This window comes from Gymnodraco acuticeps, unplaced genomic scaffold (genome assembly GCF_902827175.1).
Source record: "Gymnodraco acuticeps unplaced genomic scaffold, fGymAcu1.1, whole genome shotgun sequence".
In the NCBI taxonomy this organism is placed as follows: Eukaryota; Metazoa; Chordata; class Actinopteri; order Perciformes; family Bathydraconidae; genus Gymnodraco; species Gymnodraco acuticeps.
In genome coordinates, this window is record NW_022991885.1 from 85,076 (window position 1) to 106,047 (window position 20,972).

Genomic DNA, 20,972 nt, shown 5'->3' on the forward strand with positions numbered 1-20,972 from the left:
TTTTGTACTGGTTTTAGTCTGTATTGGGTCATCTACTGTAGGTGATACACAGACTATGGAGAAGTACCTCATTCAACCATTTTAAAACATCTGAATCATCCCTCTCAATACACCACAATGTGTGAATCAACAGTAGGTGCAATCAAAGTGGAAATAAATACAGAAATTAATCTTACTATACTAACACTACCACTGAAAGCACACACTCTTATTATGCTCTCATGTAGATACATTAGATATTTGCACGTGTAAATCCTGTTGACATCTCGTCGCAGGAATGCCGTTCTTCCAGTCGGGGCGGATGTTTCTGATGAGATGATATGTTGGGACTCGCCAGGTACACAGTGGGTGCCTCTCACTTCGGTAAAATGGATTCCTTGCGTCCTTCACTTGCGTCGTTTCCCTACGACTAGTCCCTCCCACCAGGGAAGCATGGAGAGACGGAAGGAAACCACGAGAAGCAGGGAAATTAGTTTTAAGAGCAATGGGACGTCGTTTCCTCCGGAGCGTCACGTGAAGCGACGTCCGTTTGTGATGACGGTGCACAGCTGATCGTCTGACAGCAGCCAGATCAGTGCATGCACTGCATCGTCCAATCAGTGAGCGATACACAGTAAGGGGGCGGGGCGAGTGTCTGAGGATTTCACAGGAGGATGGTCTGGTAGTTCCTCGATTATCGCTCCTCCGTTATCGCTCCTCGACCCTCCGGCACAAATAAGGCCACTGGGACGCTACTCAAGACGGCGCAGACAAATCAACTTCCGGTGATACCGAGCCCGAGGAGCGAGGAAATGAAAAGTAAGAGAAGTGAGACGCACCCAGTGATCCAAAGTGAGAACGACCCTCAGATGGCACCAGGTATTTCATGTTGAGTTGCTGAGGGGCTTCATGAGTTCATTATCAGCCCTTCACACAATCTGACCCCCATTCCCTTTAGTAACACAGGTTATTAATGGCACCGGCATTTACACAATGTTCAAGCTAGGTCATCGACACAGGCAGGGTTTGATCGAGAATTAAAGAGGCCCCGTTAGGCTTTTAGGAGTTTCCCTTTTCTGTAGTGTGTTATATAGGTTTTAGTGCATGTAAATGGTCTGCAAAGGCTAAATCCCTGTGTCCCCCCCCCCCCCCCCCCCCATGCCTCCATTGAACTCCTTTGAACATATCTGGTTAGGGTTAGCCTTCCCCTTCCTAACCCTTCCTGAATATCACTAAGTAACACGCTTCTATTGGCTAGCGCTCCAACACATTGTACGTGATCGGCTAAGGGGCGGGACATCTGAAAGCGGTTGACCAATCAGAACAGAGCCGGCCAGCTGACCAATCAGAGCAGACTGGGCTCTGGTGTCAGACAGCCCCTTTAAAATCAATCAGTGTTTGAACATGTGATCCAAATATCTCAGGAAGAGTCAAGGAATGTTTTTTTTAAGGATCCAAGTTTATTCCACAAGGAAATAAAAGATGTCCGATCCAGATCATTTTTGTCTCTGTTCTCCTTCATAAAGTGCTTCTGCATTATCTTCATTCCACATAAAAACCTCTTTGGTATCCAAGAAAAAAAAAAAAAGGACAGACCATCTTAGAGAGCCTACTTTTCTTATAAAATAATTATTAAAAATTAATATAATTTTCAACGAGAGTCCCATCAGGTGCAGGGTTAGTATTTCACTTTGTGTTTCGTCCGAGGCTACACGTGGCCCTCAGAGGTTTCTTCTGGCCTTTTGGGTATTGGCGTAAAACAAAGTCAAAGTTTGCCGTTGTGGACATGGCGTAGAAGACGTTGGCTTTGTCCGGTATGAGCAACTCTGCAAAGAAAAACACAGGAAATATGGTCAAAATGAGTCTTATTTTCAGCACTTCTTTCACTGTATTTAGAAAGGAGTGTATTCTGACCTCTCTCCGAGGAGATGAGCTGCGTCAGCGTGAAGTCCTGCCAGTCCATGAGCTCCAGGTGATGTTTCTCCAACGCTCTCTGGATCACGTGCGCTGTTTTATCCTGGCTCGTCAACTAGACATGAAAAACAATTTAAAAAAACACTGATTGAGTTTATCCTAGAGAAAGTCAATGTTAAGGAGCTTTGATAGATGTGTTTACGTTTTAGCGAAGTAATTGGCTTATTTTTGTTTTTAAGAAAAATCTCTCTCATTTTTAAAGTTATTGATTGATACATACATGTATTTCGAACAAGTAAAATAAATAATAACAAAACAAAAAATGTTGCAGTGCATAGTCATGTAAGAGACAAAACAACAAAGTCACATTTACAACAACAACAACAGCATTAGCAACATGAACAGTCCCACATCTCGTGTTTGAAAAGGAGTGAGAAGAAGTATCATTTATTTAATCTCACCCCCTTGTCCCTAAATTATTTATAATCTATACATAATTATCATTATTAATCTGCTTTACTTGTTGATTGACATATATACACATACTGTCCTTATTGATTCAATTGTTATGTCCTTAAGGGAGATTTTTTGATTAAAGTAGCAATAACATACTGAAACGTATTGTATATATTGTGCACGTTTTATTTGATATTTATTGTCATTTTATTTTCGTAATATCTTTAAATGCAAATGTTTACATTCAATCCTTTATTACATAGATATTTTATTTAATCTTTATTGCATATGTTAACAGTTTTCACTTAACTTCCTATGTGTTTATATATATATATATATATTTTCTAATTATTATAATATTAAAAATGAGTAATATCTGAGTTAAACTTTTTTTCTTCTCAGTCAGTCTGTATGGTTTTATTGTTGTCTCGTGCTTTTACATTAGTTTCTTTTTGTCCTATCAGTTTTGTCTAAATGTATTTAGGCTTCCTTTTTATATATGTATTGATGGACAGCACTTTGGTTTTTAAATGTGCTATATAAATAAACTTGGATTGGAAAAAACAAAGTTGGAAAAGTCCCAACTGAAATAAGACGTTCACATTTGACCCGAATCCTTTTACGTCAAATCAGTGCTGGGTATAAACTCACCAGGATGCTCTTGTACATGTTCCCGTTGCTCTGACCCAGCTCCACGCTGACCCTCACGATGCACGAGTCGTCCACCTGGCGGTTGTACAGCGGCAGCAACGTCATCGACACCGAGCGCTTGTGCTGAGAGGGAGGGGGGGGCTTCGGACGAGCACAGGTCCCACAGGGGGAGGAAGAGGAGGAGGAAGAGGAGGAAGGAGTGGAGGAGTCTGGAGAGGAGGCAGCAGAGGAGCAGGGGGAGGACAAAGAGGAGCAGGGGGAGAAGGCTTCAGACACGTTGGTGCAGGAGCCGTGAAAAGACTGGAGAATAGAGAAGAAAAGGGAGGGTGAGATTATTAATGAGGGTGATGGGAACTATTCTCTAATTATTTCTAATGTTTCATGAATGACTTCAGCAGAGAACGCATCCCAATGTTATTAGATTAGATGACTTTACTGTCATTGCACAGAGTACAGGTACTAAGACAACAACATGTCGTTTAGAGTTATTCAGTGGAGCCCATTTTCTTTTTTAAACCTCTAACATTTAGCTGAAAACCTATTTATATAATTTGGCTTATGAAATGAATGTCATATTTGTTATATGTGACCTGCTCTATCGAAATCAGTCGCATTGACCCGAAGACACATTTTGAGTTGAATACACTGCTGGAAAGAGGAGACTCCTAGCTTTCTAATGATATCAGGATTGTTGTTGTACTCCAAATATTAAGCTAAATATGTCACATTATATACTGACTGTCACCGAGTCATCGTTTTGAGAAAACGGCCTTCAAAGTTTCCTCTTCTCTGGAATCCATCGATCTGATTGGTTATTAGCAAATGATCAAAGTACTACGGAGGGAAGATATTTTCGTTTGGATTACTGTTCTGGGGGAAGCTCGCGTTTGTGTTTGTGTATTTTTGCGTTTGTGTGTATTGTGTTTGTTTCCCGGGGAAAACCCTCACGAGAAACACCGGCTGTTGTTCTGCCTGCTGTGACGTCAAGTTACTCCGTTCTCCGCTTGTAATTATGCCGAAGCTTCAAAGTTGTATTTATCATCTGAATTTGCCGAAACAAGTTTAATATTCTGAAAGCCAAGAGTTTGTTTAAAGGTCCCATGTCATGGCCATTTCCACTGATCATAATTCCATTGAGGTCTACTAGAATAGATTTATACTGTGCAATTTTCCAAACTCACATTGGTTTCGCATACAGCATCTCTGTAAAGTATGTGTGTATTCAGCAGTATTCACTCTCTCCACTAAACGGCTCGTTGCAGCTCTTGCCCCCCCCCCCCCCCCCTCCCTGTGAGCCCAGTGTGCTCCGATTGGTCGGAACCAGTTGGGACGTTGTGAATCGCGCTGAGCTCCGTGGAGGTGTGATTTCCTTGTTTAGCGATACACAGCCAAACTCATCCTGAGCACACACAAAGTCACAGCCGAAGTAAAAACAATAAGTGTGGCTTGATATTGAGTAAGACAAAGGTTGATAAACGCTGTGAGAATGGGTCTGCGGAGAGAATGGGTCTGCAGAGAGAATTTCGCCGCGATCCCAACTGTCTGTTATCAGCCTGCAGCCAGGGAGGAGAAATCAGCAGAGCTGCCTGCACTGAGTGTGTGTGTGAGGAAGTCCGTGGATTGGTCAATTTGGACCAATCAGCGGGGGCTTAACGTAACGGCTCCACGGATTGGTCCATTTCGTTCCGGGGACGACATGACATCATGATGTACCCGGAAGAATCAAATGGACAGACGTATCTCCAACGAGGCGTTTTGGGGAGGTATTTTCTGTGTTAGAGTTTTACTCGCTACAGGGTGTACGTTGAGGGTTTTGACTCTGCACACCGTTTACATGCATAAAAACCTTCATAACACACAAGGGGACGGGTGATAACCGGAAAAGCATGACATGGGACCTTTAATTGAAATCAGATGAAAACAAACTGTAGCGGACCCTGCCGTGTTATCTATGATTACTATACGCCTTACATTCATAATGTCAGCCGGAGGGAGGGGGGCGGCGCTGCGGAACAGCAGAGTGGCGAGTGAGAGCTGTCTTCTTCCCTTTACAAGCTTCAAAAATGTATTTATCGTTTGATTTTGGAAATAAAAGTTTCATATTCTGAAAGCCAAGACTTTGTTTATTTCAAATCAAACAAAACACCCGAACCCCGAAAAACTAGTTTTTACACAACTCCACGTTTATTTTTAAATGAGCCGTTGCGACTTCCGACTGATTTCAATAGAGCGGGTCACAAATATGTACTAGATTATAACTATTATTATTTATTAAAATAATTTAAAGAAAAAAATATATAATTTTGGGGGAAAATCTGACTTTTATCTCAGAATTCTGACTTATTTTCACTAAACTCAAAAAAAGAAATAGAAATTTGGTCAGATCAAAAAAAGAAATGTCACACCGTGGAATAAGGACCACACTTGTCACACATTATTTTATTAGTATAATGTCCTTCATGTTTGTTGATCTGTAAAGCCCACTGAGACCAATGTGTTTGTGACATTGGGCTTTGTAAATAAAATGTGGACGTGTTAGTTGTAGTCCTATTCCAGGTGTGACATAAGTACTTCAGTAATGTAGGTCAAAAAGGGCCGTTCAGAGTGTCTGTCGTTACAGATGCCTGAAGCCTCACGATTGTTTGTGACGTGTAAACAGAGGCTGTTTCTCTGAACACACGATAGCATGAGATGAAGCGTGACTAACAGAGACGGCACTGTGGTGAGGACAGGACACACACACCATGTATACATCACTTCAGGGGACATTACATTGACTTACATGCATTTCCTGGAGACTTATCCTAACCTTAACCATAACCAACACATGCCTAACCCTAAACCTAACCAAGTCTTCACCCTAACATTAATGATTCCCCTCATGGGGACCTCCAATTTGTCCCCATAAGGGAGGCGAGTCCCCACACGTGACTGTGTAAACAGATTTAGGTCCCCACAAGTATAGTAATGCTAGGCCACACACACACACGCAGCTGTTTACCTGCAGCCCGAGGGAGCAGGTGGAGTTTGGGCAGGACAGATCCTCCATCTCTGAGCCGCTGGACCCGGAGGAGGAGACGCTGATCTGATCGGCCGGGACCTTTTTAGAGCCGTCGCTCACTGTGAGGAGGCTGAGGAGAGAGAGACACCATGAGAACCAGTCAAAGACAAAAATAATGCTGCAATAAACATACATCACAAGTGTTGGTAACTTTTTCATTTTTTTTAAAATTGAGTTTATTTACAATTAAAGTGTTCATAATGAAGCTTCAATGGTTTGTCTCTGTTTTTATTTAGGGTTATGACGCAGTGTATTTTTCTTGAACATAATCAAATCAAGTCATCTTCAATATAAATAAGGTCATTAAATTGGATTATGAATTCACCTTTATTAATTGATAACTCAATTTTGAATATATATATCTCACATTTTTCCTCAACATAAATACACATTTTTGTAATCACATTTTTTTATATCACTATATGGATGCCTAGATTTTCTTTTTTTATATTTGGGGTTGTATAAATATAAATATAATCCTAAGCACGACTAGGATCTAATTGTAAAAAGTAATATAATACTGGTTTAGCCTCAGCTTTATCAACTGTGCAGAAATATGGACTTTAAACAAAACAAATACATATGGGAAAATATTTAAACTATTCAGAACAGCCCAACTTTATTACAGAATACATTTTCCTTTTACTGTGTGTAAACATTTCATACAACAAATCACACTCCTTAACAACAGATTACATCTTGTTGTAGCAACGTGAACACTCTCTTCACCCACTGTGACTTTAGTGTTCATGTGTTGTTTAAAGGTGTGTGAGTGTGTGTAGTGTACATAGTGAAATGTTTGCACATTTAACAGCAAGCGCAGCAGCGTACTCACGAGGAGAGTTTCTTTGTGAGCGTGCGGTGTCTCCAGGAGGTCGGAGAACACAGATCCACCGGAGGCTCCAGCTGCCTCGACAGGTCATAGCTGGAACAAAAACATATATTCATTTACTGAGGAAAATGTTGTTTTTACTGGGAACATTTTGATATTTTCATTTTTTTTTTTTTTGTAAATAAAGTTATTTTCACATTTTAGCCAATTCTCAGGTTTCTATTATTCTTTACAGCCCATGTTTTATTTGACTTTAAAATGATCATATATTGTCTTTTTGTTAGTTTTTTGTTAAGCACTTGTAATAACATTTCCTACATTGAAAGTATTGTAGCAGAAAATATGATATCACTTAAAATGAAATACAAACACTAATAAGGAAAATCTGGGGTGACAATAGTGGCAGTAATAATTTAAGAAAAGTAAAATATTTGTTGTTGTCATTTGTTTATTTATCACATTGTTCTTGTCCAGATTAAAACAATGTTCTTAATAACAAATTGTAACTTTATGTATTGTGTATTATTTATTGTAAATGGACACTTCTACTATTTGGCATAGGTTCATAACTGCTCTGGTAATTATATAATGGAGGAAGAATGGCTTCTTTACGACAAGGTGAGATCCTTGTTAGCCACTGATAATAAAAGCTCAGTTTAACAGGACACTTTGATGCTGCACCTAATTCAATGGGAAATGATAGAAGCAACGCACGTTTATTCGTCCATGAGGAGGTTTTATTGACAGCAGAAGAATTTTAACAACGCATAATTCAGATTATGTAACTTTTATTGGGAATTTCAGCGGGCGTTCCCTCTGCTTGGGATCCGATCACAGGGATATGATGGGAATATTAAACCACTTTTTATTGAAGCTCACCTCTCCACCCAACACTGAACGGGTTGTCGCGGGGAGGAGGTGCTGCCGTACTGACATGTATTGTTTATTATTGACATTTTTGTTTTAGCTGACTGGTTTTCTATTCATTTATTTGTTGTTTGTCTGTTTTTGTATGTCTGTTTGTCTTCCGTCTGTGTGGGATTTTGTTTGGTATTAAGCGGTATTTACATTGTTACTGTACCTATTTTTCTATAAAGTGAAGATTTCTTTACCTACTTCTGATACATGCTCTGGTAGAATAACTGTATGCTGTTGAAAAAACCCAATAAACAAAGAAGCTCACCTCTCCAGGTCTGTGAGCAGCTTGCTTCCCCGCAGCCAGGCAGAGATTCTGGAGTGATGGGGCAGGTTGTACTGGGAGCAGGACATCTGCAGCACACGGATCTGAGACAAAACATCAAACTCCTGCAGGGAGACAGAAAGGACAGAGGATTAAAACAGAATGAACGGGATGTAAAGTGATCCTTAAAGAGATATGTAAATGTCTAAAAATGACACCTGAGCTCTGTTAAGTGCCCCGATAAACATTCCTGTTTGTCATCTTGCAATCTACTTATTTATATAAAATAGCTATCACCGTAATAAACCGTATTTCATTCAGTCTTAATGTACATTATTTAATTTAATATTCTGTTCTTGTCATATTCTATTTACGTGTATAGACTTCTTGCACTATTCTTTATTTTATTATGTTGCATTGTTGGAGGAGCTCAGGTCAGAAGATTTTCATTGCCATTTCTACACTGTAGCTTATGTGCATATGACAATAAAACCTATGAATTTGAATTGAATTTGTTTAAACCTTTCTTTAGCTTTCATCATGTCCTACTGAAAAGACAAAATGTCCCTGTTTATTCTGACAATGCAAATATACTGCACACACCCAGCTACACCATTAAGTCAGTGCTGACAGAAATGTACAAGGACACTTTGTACTTCGTTTTGTTTAAAAAATAAAAGTGAATACATAAAATACGGTACAAAAAGGAACCACTTACCCTTCTCCTCTTCTCAAAGTTTATGAGCCCACCCTGTCAAAAGAGAAAGAATGTATATTGAATATATAACAATGATTTATTGGATCAAGTAATAGTATAATTTGTTATCTTTTATTGTTTTTTCCTAACATCCCTATTTATTATTAAGAGCAGTATAAATGTCACTTAAATGGTCTTTAACATGTTAACATACCTCCCGTGAATTCTTCAAAACAATATGATAATATAATAACACAGCTGTAATGAAGGTAATCAAAATGTCATGTTTCCAATATGTATACACAACCAAATACTACTAGAAAGCTAAAACAAGAAGGCTAATATCAAGCTAGCTGATGATAGCTAAAACGAAATGTCCTTATGTCGATTTTCTTTAGCTCTGTAAATAAGATAACATATACATTTGGTTAAACTGACATCTTAGTCATTTAGTTAATATTGTTTGAGTAGCTAAATGAGTCGGTAACTAATCAAAACTTGACTAAACACCTGCTAAGGGTAGCTAACGTTAGCTTAGCAGAATTTTGTAGCTACCATTTTGAATCCCATTGAACTCACATAATTATCTGAAGTAAAGCTACCTTTAGATTACATTAACATTTATGAAATTGTTGATTAATTTGCCATATTGGTTTAAATTTGAAAATGAATTGTATTTAAGCAGACTGCAACTAGCAAAACAGAGTAATAAAACTAGCATACTCCTTACAAATGCAGAAAAGGAGGGATTGAAGGTGAAAATTCATGAAAGACATATTTTTACTGTACACAGTATATACCTAACTATTTAATGTTAACACTGTCAAATATTAAACAGAGGAACTGTATTAAGGCTACATTATTTACCTCCACAGTGTCTAGCAGAGCAGTGTCCAGCATGGTGAGGACGGTCAGATATGTGCCCAGGTAAGGAACCACTCCATTGGAGGCACTCTGCAGACACACATGGAAGAAGGGTTAAAGTTTCCTGTGTCACTGTGTGTGGTTATTTGTGTCTTTTTAAACAGTCATTAGCTTTTTTTTTTATTTAATGCATTCACACAAGGCAAATCCCATTTAGCAGCACTGTGGGTTCACGTTACGGCCCAGGAGAATGTGCATATGACTCATAAAAGACCCCAGTCTGGTCTATTATTACTGTCCTATAATCCCGGTGATCTGGGGCCATTTGAAACTTGTTCAGCTCAGAGCGAGGCTAAAGATAGGTTTGGGTATCTGCCATGCCAGACATACTCCACCCACACGGAGAGAAACCCGCTCTCTGGTGGCTTTTAACGTTGTATAATAGGGTTGCATGTGAGATTGTGAAAAGCTGAAACTAAGCCCTGCCCCAGGTAGAAGAAAAAAAAAAAGACAATTTCACAAGAAAAATGAACATTGTGAAAAAGCAAATGTATCACATCTGGCTCTCGCTTCAACATATCTCAATCCTTTCTGATCCTGAGATATGGCTTACCATCTGTCTGGGGATCGGACACCTCTTCGATATCTTTGGGGAAATGTTATTTACAGCCGCTGCGCCTCCATCCTGTCGAAGTAGGTCAGACAGAACTATATTCAGTTGGAGGTGATATTTTAAATGATTTAACCTTACCAGCATATTTTTGTTTGTTTGAATGAAGGAGCATGGACAAAATGCATGCATGCTTGTGAAGCAGGTTCTTCAACACAAGAATAACACTTATTATACATTAACTTGGATATCCTGTTTAATTATTATCTTGTGCAAAGGGAGGGAGGCCACTTTCAAGCTTTCTCTCGGAAGTCTTTGTATGTTATATCTATGAAAAGCAGCGATTAGGCTGTAAACAAATGTGTGAGTCACTGAGGTTAAACAGAGAAATGCCTCCTTTGATAAAAGGGCTGCACCTGAATGATGCAACTACAGTATATTGGAAAGTGAAAATGAGAAGAAGTTAACAAAAGTGGGACATTTAGAAAGACATCCAAGTGGATATCTTTGGATGGTATTTTAAAGCAATTCATACTTCTGTGTATGTGCAGATAATGCCAGTCTTTCTATGATCTATTGACCTTAGAGTCCTTTCACTAGACAAAAGTCACCTCTGACGCAGCTGCCTTAAGAGGATTTCATAAGCGAAAAGAGGGAACACAATGTGCTGCAGGCGTCTGGTTTCCCATTAACTATCTGTTAAACATTTCTGTAAATATTAAACTTGAAAAATGTATCTTTTGTAATGATTATAAAAAGATAAATCCATGTGCTTAGGAGGACAATCATTCCCAGACATGGTTTCAATACGTAACATATTGAATGTACTATTCTCTGTATGCAACAGGTGGTTGATATCAGTGCTTAGATGCAAACGTAGGAAAAATATTTTCCATTGAAATATATAGGAAGATTACCACCTTATCAGTTGTTCTTGTCAGGTAGCATTTACTGTAGACTATCTTCTATCTACCTACATTATTTTACACAGTGAGACAATTCCACATGAACTACATACAGTATCATCAGGTGTGTATATATATGTTCCCAGGCTCCTATGTTTCCCAGCTAATGCGACACATTTATAAGACCGTTTAAAGGGTTTTATGTAAACGGATTTTACAGATTTTTCCCTATAGGTCAAAACGTTCAATGTACGTTTCCCTGGGTGTTTAAATCACACACAGATTACAGTTCACTGATGTTATACTAGGTTAATTATACACTGTCACCGTGGGCAAGACTGTTTTCTTTACTCCTCACATTGATATTTTGACAATGGCTGTAAAGATGTGTACAATTCAAACTGCATTTGAAACATCCATCTCCCTTTAACCTTTTTGTGATTTGAATTACAAAGATGCATATAAACGTTGCAAAGGTAAACACTGTAAACACATTTTCCTTCTCACCTCCAGCAGGAGCTCTCTGTTGGTCAGAACACAGTTCTCATCAGGGAAGGTTTCCCAGAGGTTATCAAACGTCGCCATGCTATCCCTACAACGAGACAAAATGTATTAAATATGCAGCCATTTTGCCCAAAACTAGACATTTGAATACTATAAAACATGACCAGATGTTAATGCCTTAAAGCAACAACATGAAGTTATGCTTCAGTTATTGTTAACTGCGTTGTTGATGACCCTTATGTCACCAAGAAGCAAGACATTTGCTGACTTGCTCAGTCAGTGACATTGAATTGCACTCGATGAGGGTTCAATGTCCTCATTAAAAGGACGATTATGTAGAAAACAACATAAAAGTGACACAGAGAGGGACAGAAATGTGGCCTTTGAGACGTCTCTAACCCTACCTGTTAACGGCAGCCCAGGTCTTTCTCAGCCTGTAAACTGCATTAGACTGAAGGGCCGACAGGATGGCCTTGAGAGAGGAGAAGTTCTTCAACCGACGACAATCCTGCAGAGCAAACAACGAGCATTCAGTGGGTTCACCTCATTTAAAATCGAATTGTATTGTTAACCATTCTTTGTGTTGGCATATGGTGATAAAGGACCAGAGGTGGGAAGTAGTGGAGTACAAATACTTCGTTACTGTACTTAAGTAAATTGTTCTGGTATCAGTACTTTACTCCACTACTTATTTTGTTTTACTTTCTAAAAAACACAAATACCTGTACTTTCTACTTCTTACATGTTGAACACAAATACCTGTACTTTCTACTTCTTACATTTTCCAAACATGCTGGTTCCTTTAGTTTGAATGTGTGTTTGGTGGCGTGATCATTATTCTTTAGAGTCATTGCGTGCCTATTGATTTGAACACGATCCGTGTATCCATCATTTCCTGCTCTTCTCTAAAGAAGAGGGACCAATGAAAACGTTGTCATGTTGCCGTTGTTCAGCATGGAAACATTCATTAGCTAACAATGACATTATTGTTCTATTAATATAAAGGGAGGTCAGGTACTCTTTAAAACAGCTGCTAGTTATGGGTACTTTTTACTGAAGCACATTTCAAAGCCTCTTTACTTTTACTTGAGTAAAGAAGTTTAGTCAGTACTTCTATTTTTACCAGAGTATTTTTAAACACGAGTATCTGTACTTCTACTTGAGTAAAGTATGCATGTACTTTTGCCATCTCTGTAAAGGACTAGTCAAAGAAGTCCTATCTTTGGGTTGAGTTAAGCTACGTCTTTAGCCACTAACCTGTGCTACTCTGATCCACTTCTCTATGATGCGGGCCCTTTGACCCGGTGAGGTTTGAGGCCCGTTGGAGGAAGTTGGACTGAAGTTGGCATCTGTAGGCTGGCAGAGCAGGGACATGATGACCCGGTTAGTGACGGCGTTGAACTGCACAATGGTGGCTCGGATGGTGGGAGACATGTTTTCCTTCTTGTCTCGTTGCGACCACACACATCCCAGACACTGGTACGGCACCACTTTGACAAACAGAGCCTGAAACGCCATGAAAACCAATCATTAGTCTTTGATTACGAATGTAAAACCCAAGAAATGGTGGAAATAAATTCCATCCTCTCACATACCGAGTCCATTCGGGTGAGTTGATCTGCAATGGCTGCCGCGGAGAACTCCATGAATCCACCTTGATCCGGAGAGTTCTCACATCCTGAATCTTCATCACCAGAAGCCTCCTCATCTTGCTCCTCATCAGCAGAACTAACATCTTTATCAGCTTCTGAAGACACACACAGAAATTAAGAAACAGTGAGCATGTCTTTATGCATTTCGTACGATGGTATAGCAAAAAGAAAGCCCTTATAATTTGTTCGTGTCATGTAATGGAGGATCACCTTCGTTCTGAAACGTCTTGAGCAGTGCCTCAGTTTGCCCGGCCAAAGAGCTAAAGTTAGGTTGTCTGCGCATGTTGTGATGAACTGCAGAACTGATCCTCAGGTGATCCAAAAGCAACCTGAGTGCCGGGTGAAGGGGAGAGTCCCTGAAGTCCTCGCTGTACTCATCCAACCATGTCTGGACAAAGGCCAAGAGAGGGCTGAGGAGGCAGAGATTCATTACTACTTACACAACACCAGAGTAATATATTAAAACTAACCCGGATAGGTTCAAGAACACTGTACATTAAGGAGCATCTGTAACCCACCTGTTGTAGCATTCACTGTTGTCCAGATCTGAGGCAGCATTGTCTCTAATGGGAAGAAAAACATACTTTTGTTATACTCCTTTGGCTGTTTTCTGTATATCTTTTAATTACCATTTGCTCCTGCCCTCCAACCCTGACCTTGAAACATGCCAACCACAGTCTAAAACCACTCTGTCCATAATTGATGTTGTTGAAAGCCTCAGGATGATGATCACCTGCTGCTAGGTACTTATTACTACATCAAAGACATGGTTGCTTTGTCAGCGACACAATGTATAAAAAGATCCTGACGCAACTTGGTGACTCTGCGTGAGCAACAAGCACCACCCGTGTTGTTTTCCCAGAATCCAGCACAAAGGAGATTACTTTTCACCTGAGGCTCTTCATCATGTTCAAACATGAGCCTGTACTTTCTGATCGGAAAACCATAGAACAGGTTTAACTGTTCTAAATATTAGCATAGTAGGAATAAAAACATACAACCAAAGCAAAGGGAAACTTATGAAAAGTGTGCTTGAATGGACAATGTTAATTAGGGGGACTGACATGTATAACTCTTACCACTGAAGGAATAGTTTGTTGCTAAGCTAACTGAGCAGCCAGTTAGGTTAATATCTGGAAACATTTAACATACCCTTAAAAAAAACAAGTAATTTCTGGTAATTCCCTGAAAATTGACTTGAGGATTATAAATTGCTCCTGTCAAGATTTGCACTCCAAGCTATCGTGTTTTGTACTTATGTAATCAAACATTGCAGTGGTTGCTGTACACACACCTGATTGAAGTCTGCACTTTTTTAAGTACACTCGTCTAGTTATTTATATATACTTAGGCTAGCATTTTCAACCTCATTGGTGCCAAGCTAACCAGATGCTAGCTGTAGCTTCTTATTTGCTGTATAGGCATGAGTGGTATTAATCTTCTGAACTCTTGGCAAGAAAGCCCATAAGTGTATTCCACAAAACAGCAAACTACCCATTAAGAAGCAAAGACCAGGCATACAGTGATGTGAATATTGATTGTACCTGTGAAAGAGCAGCTCTATAAGCTTTGAGGTACTGATGAAGGTCCTGTATGTGGAGAGGAAGATGCGGCTGTAGTCCTGCTCCTGGTTCTCAGTGTCGAGGATCTGATTCACGAGGAGGTCCAGGGTGGCAGCTTTCAGACGCCGCACCTTGCAGGTTCGGTACTGAACAAAAGCACAACATGGACCCTCCGCTCCGGGGTTTGGGGAGGAAGGGACGGGTTCTCGACGAAGAGTAATCCCATAAATCGCGCCATCCTCGAACTCCTCGCCCCACTCCTGCACTGGGTTCTGGGGAAGGGAAATAATGATTGCTTGTAAGTGAAAGTAATATTGCAAGAGTATATTATAAAGTGTTTCCTCCTTTTTTTGAGGTTTTTTGGAGAGAAATACATAATGCCTTACTTTCAAATGTCATGTGCCCATGGAGAGTAAGACTTTGATTTTTGGACGCATACCTCAAGAATGGACTAAAAAAAAGACAAATATGTATTAAATCTGTTGCTGGATGCGAGTAAAAAAGCTCTTACAAGGAAGTGGTTATCACCAGATAGCCCAACGTTAAACGCATGGATGGATATTACAATGGATATTTACACAATGGAGAGGATAACATCATCTGTCAATCACAAACTGGAACTATTTGTGTCACGATGGAGAAAGTGGACTGATTTCGTAAAACCTCATAAGCCAGATTTTATTTTTACAAACGTATGATTTTACCGTGTAGTCCTGATCAGTCCCTAATGTCAGTACTTTTTACTGTTTTTATTTTATCTTTGTGTAAAAAAGAAAAAGGCTTTTTGGACAGACAAACTTCAGATGTACAATTACTATGTCTTGAAACAACACTGTAATTGTTTGCTGCCAAATGTCAATACAAAATATATTACAAAAAAAAAAGAAAGTAGGACCAGCTGATTGTTTGACTCATTAATAAACTACTCTTGCAAGAATAAAATGTGAAAAAGTCCAAGCAGGAGTGATTTCTTATAAAAACTGTATAGGTATGTGCCATTCACTGTTCTGCTCGGGTACCAAAGGTATACGTGCAATACACACTATACTATATGTAGTCATGTTTTTGGTGAAAACATCAGGGTAAGAGGGTGGGTGCAAAAATAGTAGAGAGCCTCCATGTCCAGGTGAACCAACACAAACAAGTGACATAACATCCCAACTGCCAATGATCCAATGTGAACCACAACAACTACGCGAAATCTGCTTACTAAGAACCACGTCTACAAATACTGCACAAACAGCTTAGTGTGTGATGGTAATAATTATCAGATCCTCACAAACTCTAGATGCTGGTGTTAGCTAGAGCTTGGTTTGCATTGCAACAATTGCACAGAAAACCTGACATTTCCCAGAGTTGTATAGGTTCATGGGAACGTTTATGGATTACTGAAACTAGGCTAAATGTGCTTACTCAGGACAGGTTAGTTTTAGCCTGTGCTTGGTTTCCATTTAACAATTATACGGGAAGTGGATATTTCCTAGAACGTTATAGGTTCTTGTTTATGGACCAATACAACTACGCAGGATTTGCTTACTCCATTATTCCACTGACTTTCATTTAAAAACCTGAAATTTCCCCGAATTTTATAAGTTCACATGAATGTTTATGGACAAATACAGGATTATCAAAGGTTAGCACATCAAATGCAAAACACAGCCTAAATGCCAACAAGTTCCCAGAAGTATTCCTCAGTAACCAATGAAATAAAAGCCTTGGACGACTGTAAGCTAGTTTAGCAACAAGGGTCATGATTTTGTATAGACACTGTTTTTGTTATATATTCAGACATGAGAACACACCTTGTTTGATCTCGTGGAGACGTATTAATGAGTCATGGCTCCTCCAGATCGCTCAATAGCACTAGACACGGCACACACAATGCACCAGGGTTTATCGAGTAGGAATACTGAGCGCCTTGTTCAGGCTCTGATTATGTGAAGTACAACAGCTGTGACGCATAAATTAAACAGTTCCAAAGAAGCCGCCTAACAATATGTATATAAGCTACCACCAACTAATTAAGGGTTACTGCTCAAAATTCAAGGAAACAAAACGAAACTGTTTTCTTTCTCCTTTGCATAGTCAAATCACCTCTCCTGCACGACAAAACAGGTTTTGTTTACAATTTGATGTTGTTCAATTTTATTTTTCAGACTTAACAATAAAATTGCACCGTTTTCCACCCTTAAAAAAAAAAAAAAATGTTAGAAGGGTTTCAATATCTTCCGAAGATTTACTTTTAGAGCCGTGAATGTTGGTAGGGGGACAGATACAGCTGTGTACACTGCATTTAAATTATATAGAGGACTTCCCAGGGGCAACAAAACTGCAATTCTCACATTTCTGGGAAACTAAATCTCGCAGAATCCTATTTTTTGGAATAAACATAACGTTTGGACGAAATGTAAATGAAAACCTCCATGACACTTCCAAAATACCACGCCTTCCAAACTTCCTGACCCAATTTGTAACACAGGATTTCTTTATTTCAATCCCAATGCCCAAACCAAAGCCATAACAAGAACACTTCACTAGTAGACCTCCTTTAAAATGCCTCATGTGTTGTATAATAACATCCAGTCTTGCAAAACGTTGTCTAATCTATCTAGTTAACATGCAAATGATTCACAAATCCATCCAGACACTCAGGAGTGAAAACAACTCAACATTCAATATGCTCCAAAGTAGAAAATCACTTGTCTCAAAAGGGGTTAGAATTAGTCCAAACACTACCCATCTTCTTCCATCAAAACAGTTTGTTTGTATGTACAGTAATGTCTGAAGGTCATGCCTGCTCACAACAATGGTTTTAAATTGCGTATCCACTGTAAACGGGAGGACTCACATCCTAATTTGCAAATCATTGAAATGTCTTCATGCAGAGACAGACGTGTAGCTGCATTGTCTGCTAACCAGTATCACACAAACCCCATTGTCCCTCACAGAAACTGGGAGCGTTTGTTTTCTCCACAGAGGAGAAACTGTGCATTGTGTCCGACTGTAACTCAGCGATGGAGGCACTGAGCACGACTGACATCCAGATCCAAAACCACAACACTCCTCCATGTTGGCGTCTACAGCATTTTGGTTTGAATGGAAAAGCAGATCATGTCTGTCTTGAATGACAGACTTAGACACAGGAAGTAAACAGTCATGGTCATGATATTCTGCAGCATCGGTTTTTGCAGATCAGAGGAAAGTTAAAACCGTGGGATCTTCAAACAACAGTAGAACAAGTCTGTTAAAAACACTTACTGTTTAAAAATGTTTGTTATATTGATGTTACTTCCCAAAATGAAATAAAAAAAGTCAAATTTGTGCCCATAAAAACAAGGATGTATGTCACATGTGTCAAACTCAAGGCCCGGGGGCCAAATCAGGCCCTTGGTGGATTTAATTTCAGCCCGCAGGATAATTTGTAATTACTATTAGATCTGGCCCGCCGGTATATTGCACGCACACCTTCACTCAATCCTGAGGGTCTCCTCAGCTCAGAGCCTGAGCCCAAACATTGATGACCTTGCACCCAAGATGAGATGCCAAGTATCTGAACTAGCTTCACAGAGCAGCACACTGAGTTTAATGGATGTTTCCTTCTGCACTTTGTCTCTCACGACAACAGTGCATGTTTGGTTTTCTCTTTGAGGGAAATAGTTTTGTTGAAGCTGTTGTTGGCCTGTGGAGAAATGTAATCATAAGAAATGACTCAGGAAAAACATGCAGATAGAGCCATAAGAAATGAATGCAACTGATTATTTAATGTTTAATGTTGTTTTTATAGGCAATCATTTAAGCTTTGTTAGTTCCAGGTTTAATATGTGCAATAAGTTCATTTCAATAAGTTCTGCAATAAACATTGAACCAGTCCGGCCCTCGACTAGTACCCATTTTTTTATTTTGGCCCACTGTGTATTTGAGTTTGACACCCCTGATGTATGTAATTTATGGCAACATGATTTGGAAATATCATGCAATTTAATCTGTATTGTATTCTTTAATATTCTGGGTGCTTCAATAACTGCCAGATATTCATTTTGCAGTAAAAACTGAGGTTTGTCTCTATGTTTTAAATGTAATTATTGTACATGAGAGGCACAACATGAGGCTAGACTTGTTTGAAGCATTAGTAAAAAATACAAAAAACTTCTGGACTGCAGATAAGACATGGGATAAATTACATTACAGATATATTTTTTTTAATGTTTTTAAATATAAAGAGTGGCTGTTCTGAGTTTGTGTCTACATGGTTTATTGCACTTTTTGTAAGTCACTTTGGACAAAAACCTTATCATTTATTTACACCTATAACATGAGGGAATCGCTCTGATTGGCTGTATGGAAACACATTACACGACAAGCAATGCTGAGACTCTATCGATTAGCGTAACTCATGTATCCATTTATATTTCACAAGTATATAAGTATGTGTGTTACTCACCATTGTCAACTCCCATTTGCCCATGTCGTCCGGTATCCTAAGGAGTGTTGCTTTCCATCTCGATAGGAATTGAAGCACTTAAAATAAACTTCCAACTTCGCGAAACAGTGTCTTTATGGCTGCATGTTGATTTAATAAAAACGCTTTTTTAATATCTTGTTTGGGACTACATTAACGCGCCTGCATTAGAGTAAAAAACGTGTTTCTCTGCAGAGTTTCAGCTACATCCTACAGCAGCATAGGAGTGAGGATCTGTCAGAGGGAGAGGGTTAAAGTGTTCAGACCTGTTTCTGATCAGACTGAAACTCACAGGCTTTTATACAGGGAGGTACTCTGAGAGGGGGAGGAGCCAGAGGAGGGGTGTGGTGTGTGTGTGTGTGTGTGTGTGTGTGCGTGTGTGTGCGTGTGTGTGTGTGTGTGTGTGTGTGTGTGTGTGTGTGTGTGTGTGTGTGTGTGTGTGTGTGTGTGTGTGTGTGTGTGTGTGTGTGTGTGTGTGTGTGTGTGTGTGTGTGTGTGTGTGTGTGTGTGTGTGTGTGTGTGTACTTGTCTTTGGAAATAGCCAGAGGTGGATAAGTACTCAGGGCTTCTACTTAACCCTTGTACTGTCTTCCTATCGACTAAAATTAAATAAATAATTACCCAAATCCGTATTAAGCCATTTAAGCCAACTTTATTCTGATTAAAATTGTACTCTTCTTTTTCAAAACGTACGGTGAATAGATCTCATTTACACTAAATTAATCATAATCTCTGAGTTAAAAAAGGCAAAAATGTTGAATAATTTCACAAAATTGATCCAGAAGGCTACAGATGCAAAACATTTCAACTAAAAAAAACATCGCATACAAGTACACGTGTTATTTTTCTGGCACTACCATAAAACAAATCTTTATTCAGACATAAAAACATTTTGAAGCGGGTCAGATTTCACCCAAGGACAACAGAAAGGTTAAATAAATGTAGCAATAATAAATAGTAAAACTACTCTGTTAAATGTAAAAGTCCTGCATTAGAAATCCTAAAATATACTTTTATCAAAAGTAAAAGTATGATGTAGTATGGAAAAATCATAAATTATGTATTATCATTATTGACACATTAATGTGTACATCACTTTAATATCGGAGCTACTCCACTACATTTATCTGACAGCTTTTTACTTTAGTTACTTTACAGATCTGGACGAATGATGTGAAATATAAAATGTTGAGATTGTCCCTCTGATAGGAGGCAGAATTTGATCGATTGACGTCATGGAAAGTTGGAAGTGTATCAGTCGTGTCGGGTGATCCACTACTGTTGTCAAGACTACAATATATAATCAACTATTGGATTAAATGTACCTATTATTGTCCCCTAGTGGTGTAACTAAGTGTATTATTCAAGTAGAGTACCATTTTGAGATACTTGTACTTTACTTGAGTATTTCTATTTTATGCTACTTACTTAGTATTTCTACTCCAGTATAGTTCAGAGGTACATGGTGTATTTTTCCTCCACTACATGTATTTAATACCTTTAGTTACTTCACAGATGTGGATGAATGATGTGAAATCTAATCAAGTGTTAAATCAGACTTTAGTTCCACCTGGAGTAAATTCACAAGCTACCCTGCAGTATACAAAGTCCTTCAAACTAGCTGCACCTTTACCAGCTTTGAGAAC

The 20,972-nt window shown here is 39.1% G+C and overlaps 1 protein-coding gene across 2 annotated transcripts; it reads right to left on the minus strand.

Moving 5' to 3' along the window:
* Positions 1-1,419: 1,419 nt before the first annotated feature.
* On the minus strand, positions 1,420-19,589 carry LOC117535498 (ral guanine nucleotide dissociation stimulator-like 1). 2 transcript variants are annotated; one of them, XM_034199987.1, is made up of 17 exons: positions 19,309-19,589; positions 14,850-15,139; positions 13,824-13,868; positions 13,516-13,715; positions 13,249-13,400; positions 12,911-13,159; positions 12,058-12,161; positions 11,657-11,741; positions 10,248-10,319; positions 9,638-9,724; positions 8,792-8,824; positions 8,077-8,198; positions 6,897-6,986; positions 6,002-6,131; positions 3,001-3,300; positions 1,894-2,008; positions 1,420-1,805 (listed from the first exon to the last, which is right to left on the minus strand). In XM_034199987.1, the coding sequence occupies exons 1-17, from the start codon at positions 19,330-19,332 to the stop codon at positions 1,666-1,668; spliced, it is 2,238 nt and encodes a 745-aa protein (XP_034055878.1). In that variant the 5' UTR covers positions 19,333-19,589; the 3' UTR covers positions 1,420-1,665. The 2 variants fall into 2 exon arrangements, with proteins under 2 accessions (XP_034055878.1, XP_034055879.1); XM_034199988.1 differs by lacking the exon at positions 10,248-10,319.
* Positions 19,590-20,972: the final 1,383 nt, after the last annotated feature.

Coding starts and splice junctions, on each gene's coding strand:
- LOC117535498 (XM_034199987.1), bottom strand. CDS start 19,332: ATGGGCAAATGGGAGTTGACAATG. Junction 15,140..19,308: donor GCAAATGGGAGTTGACAATG/GTGAGTAACACA, acceptor TCCCTTCCCCAG/AACCCAGTGCAGGAGTGGGG. Junction 1,806..1,893: donor GCTCATCTCCTCGGAGAGAG/GTCAGAATACAC, acceptor TTTTCTTTGCAG/AGTTGCTCATACCGGACAAA.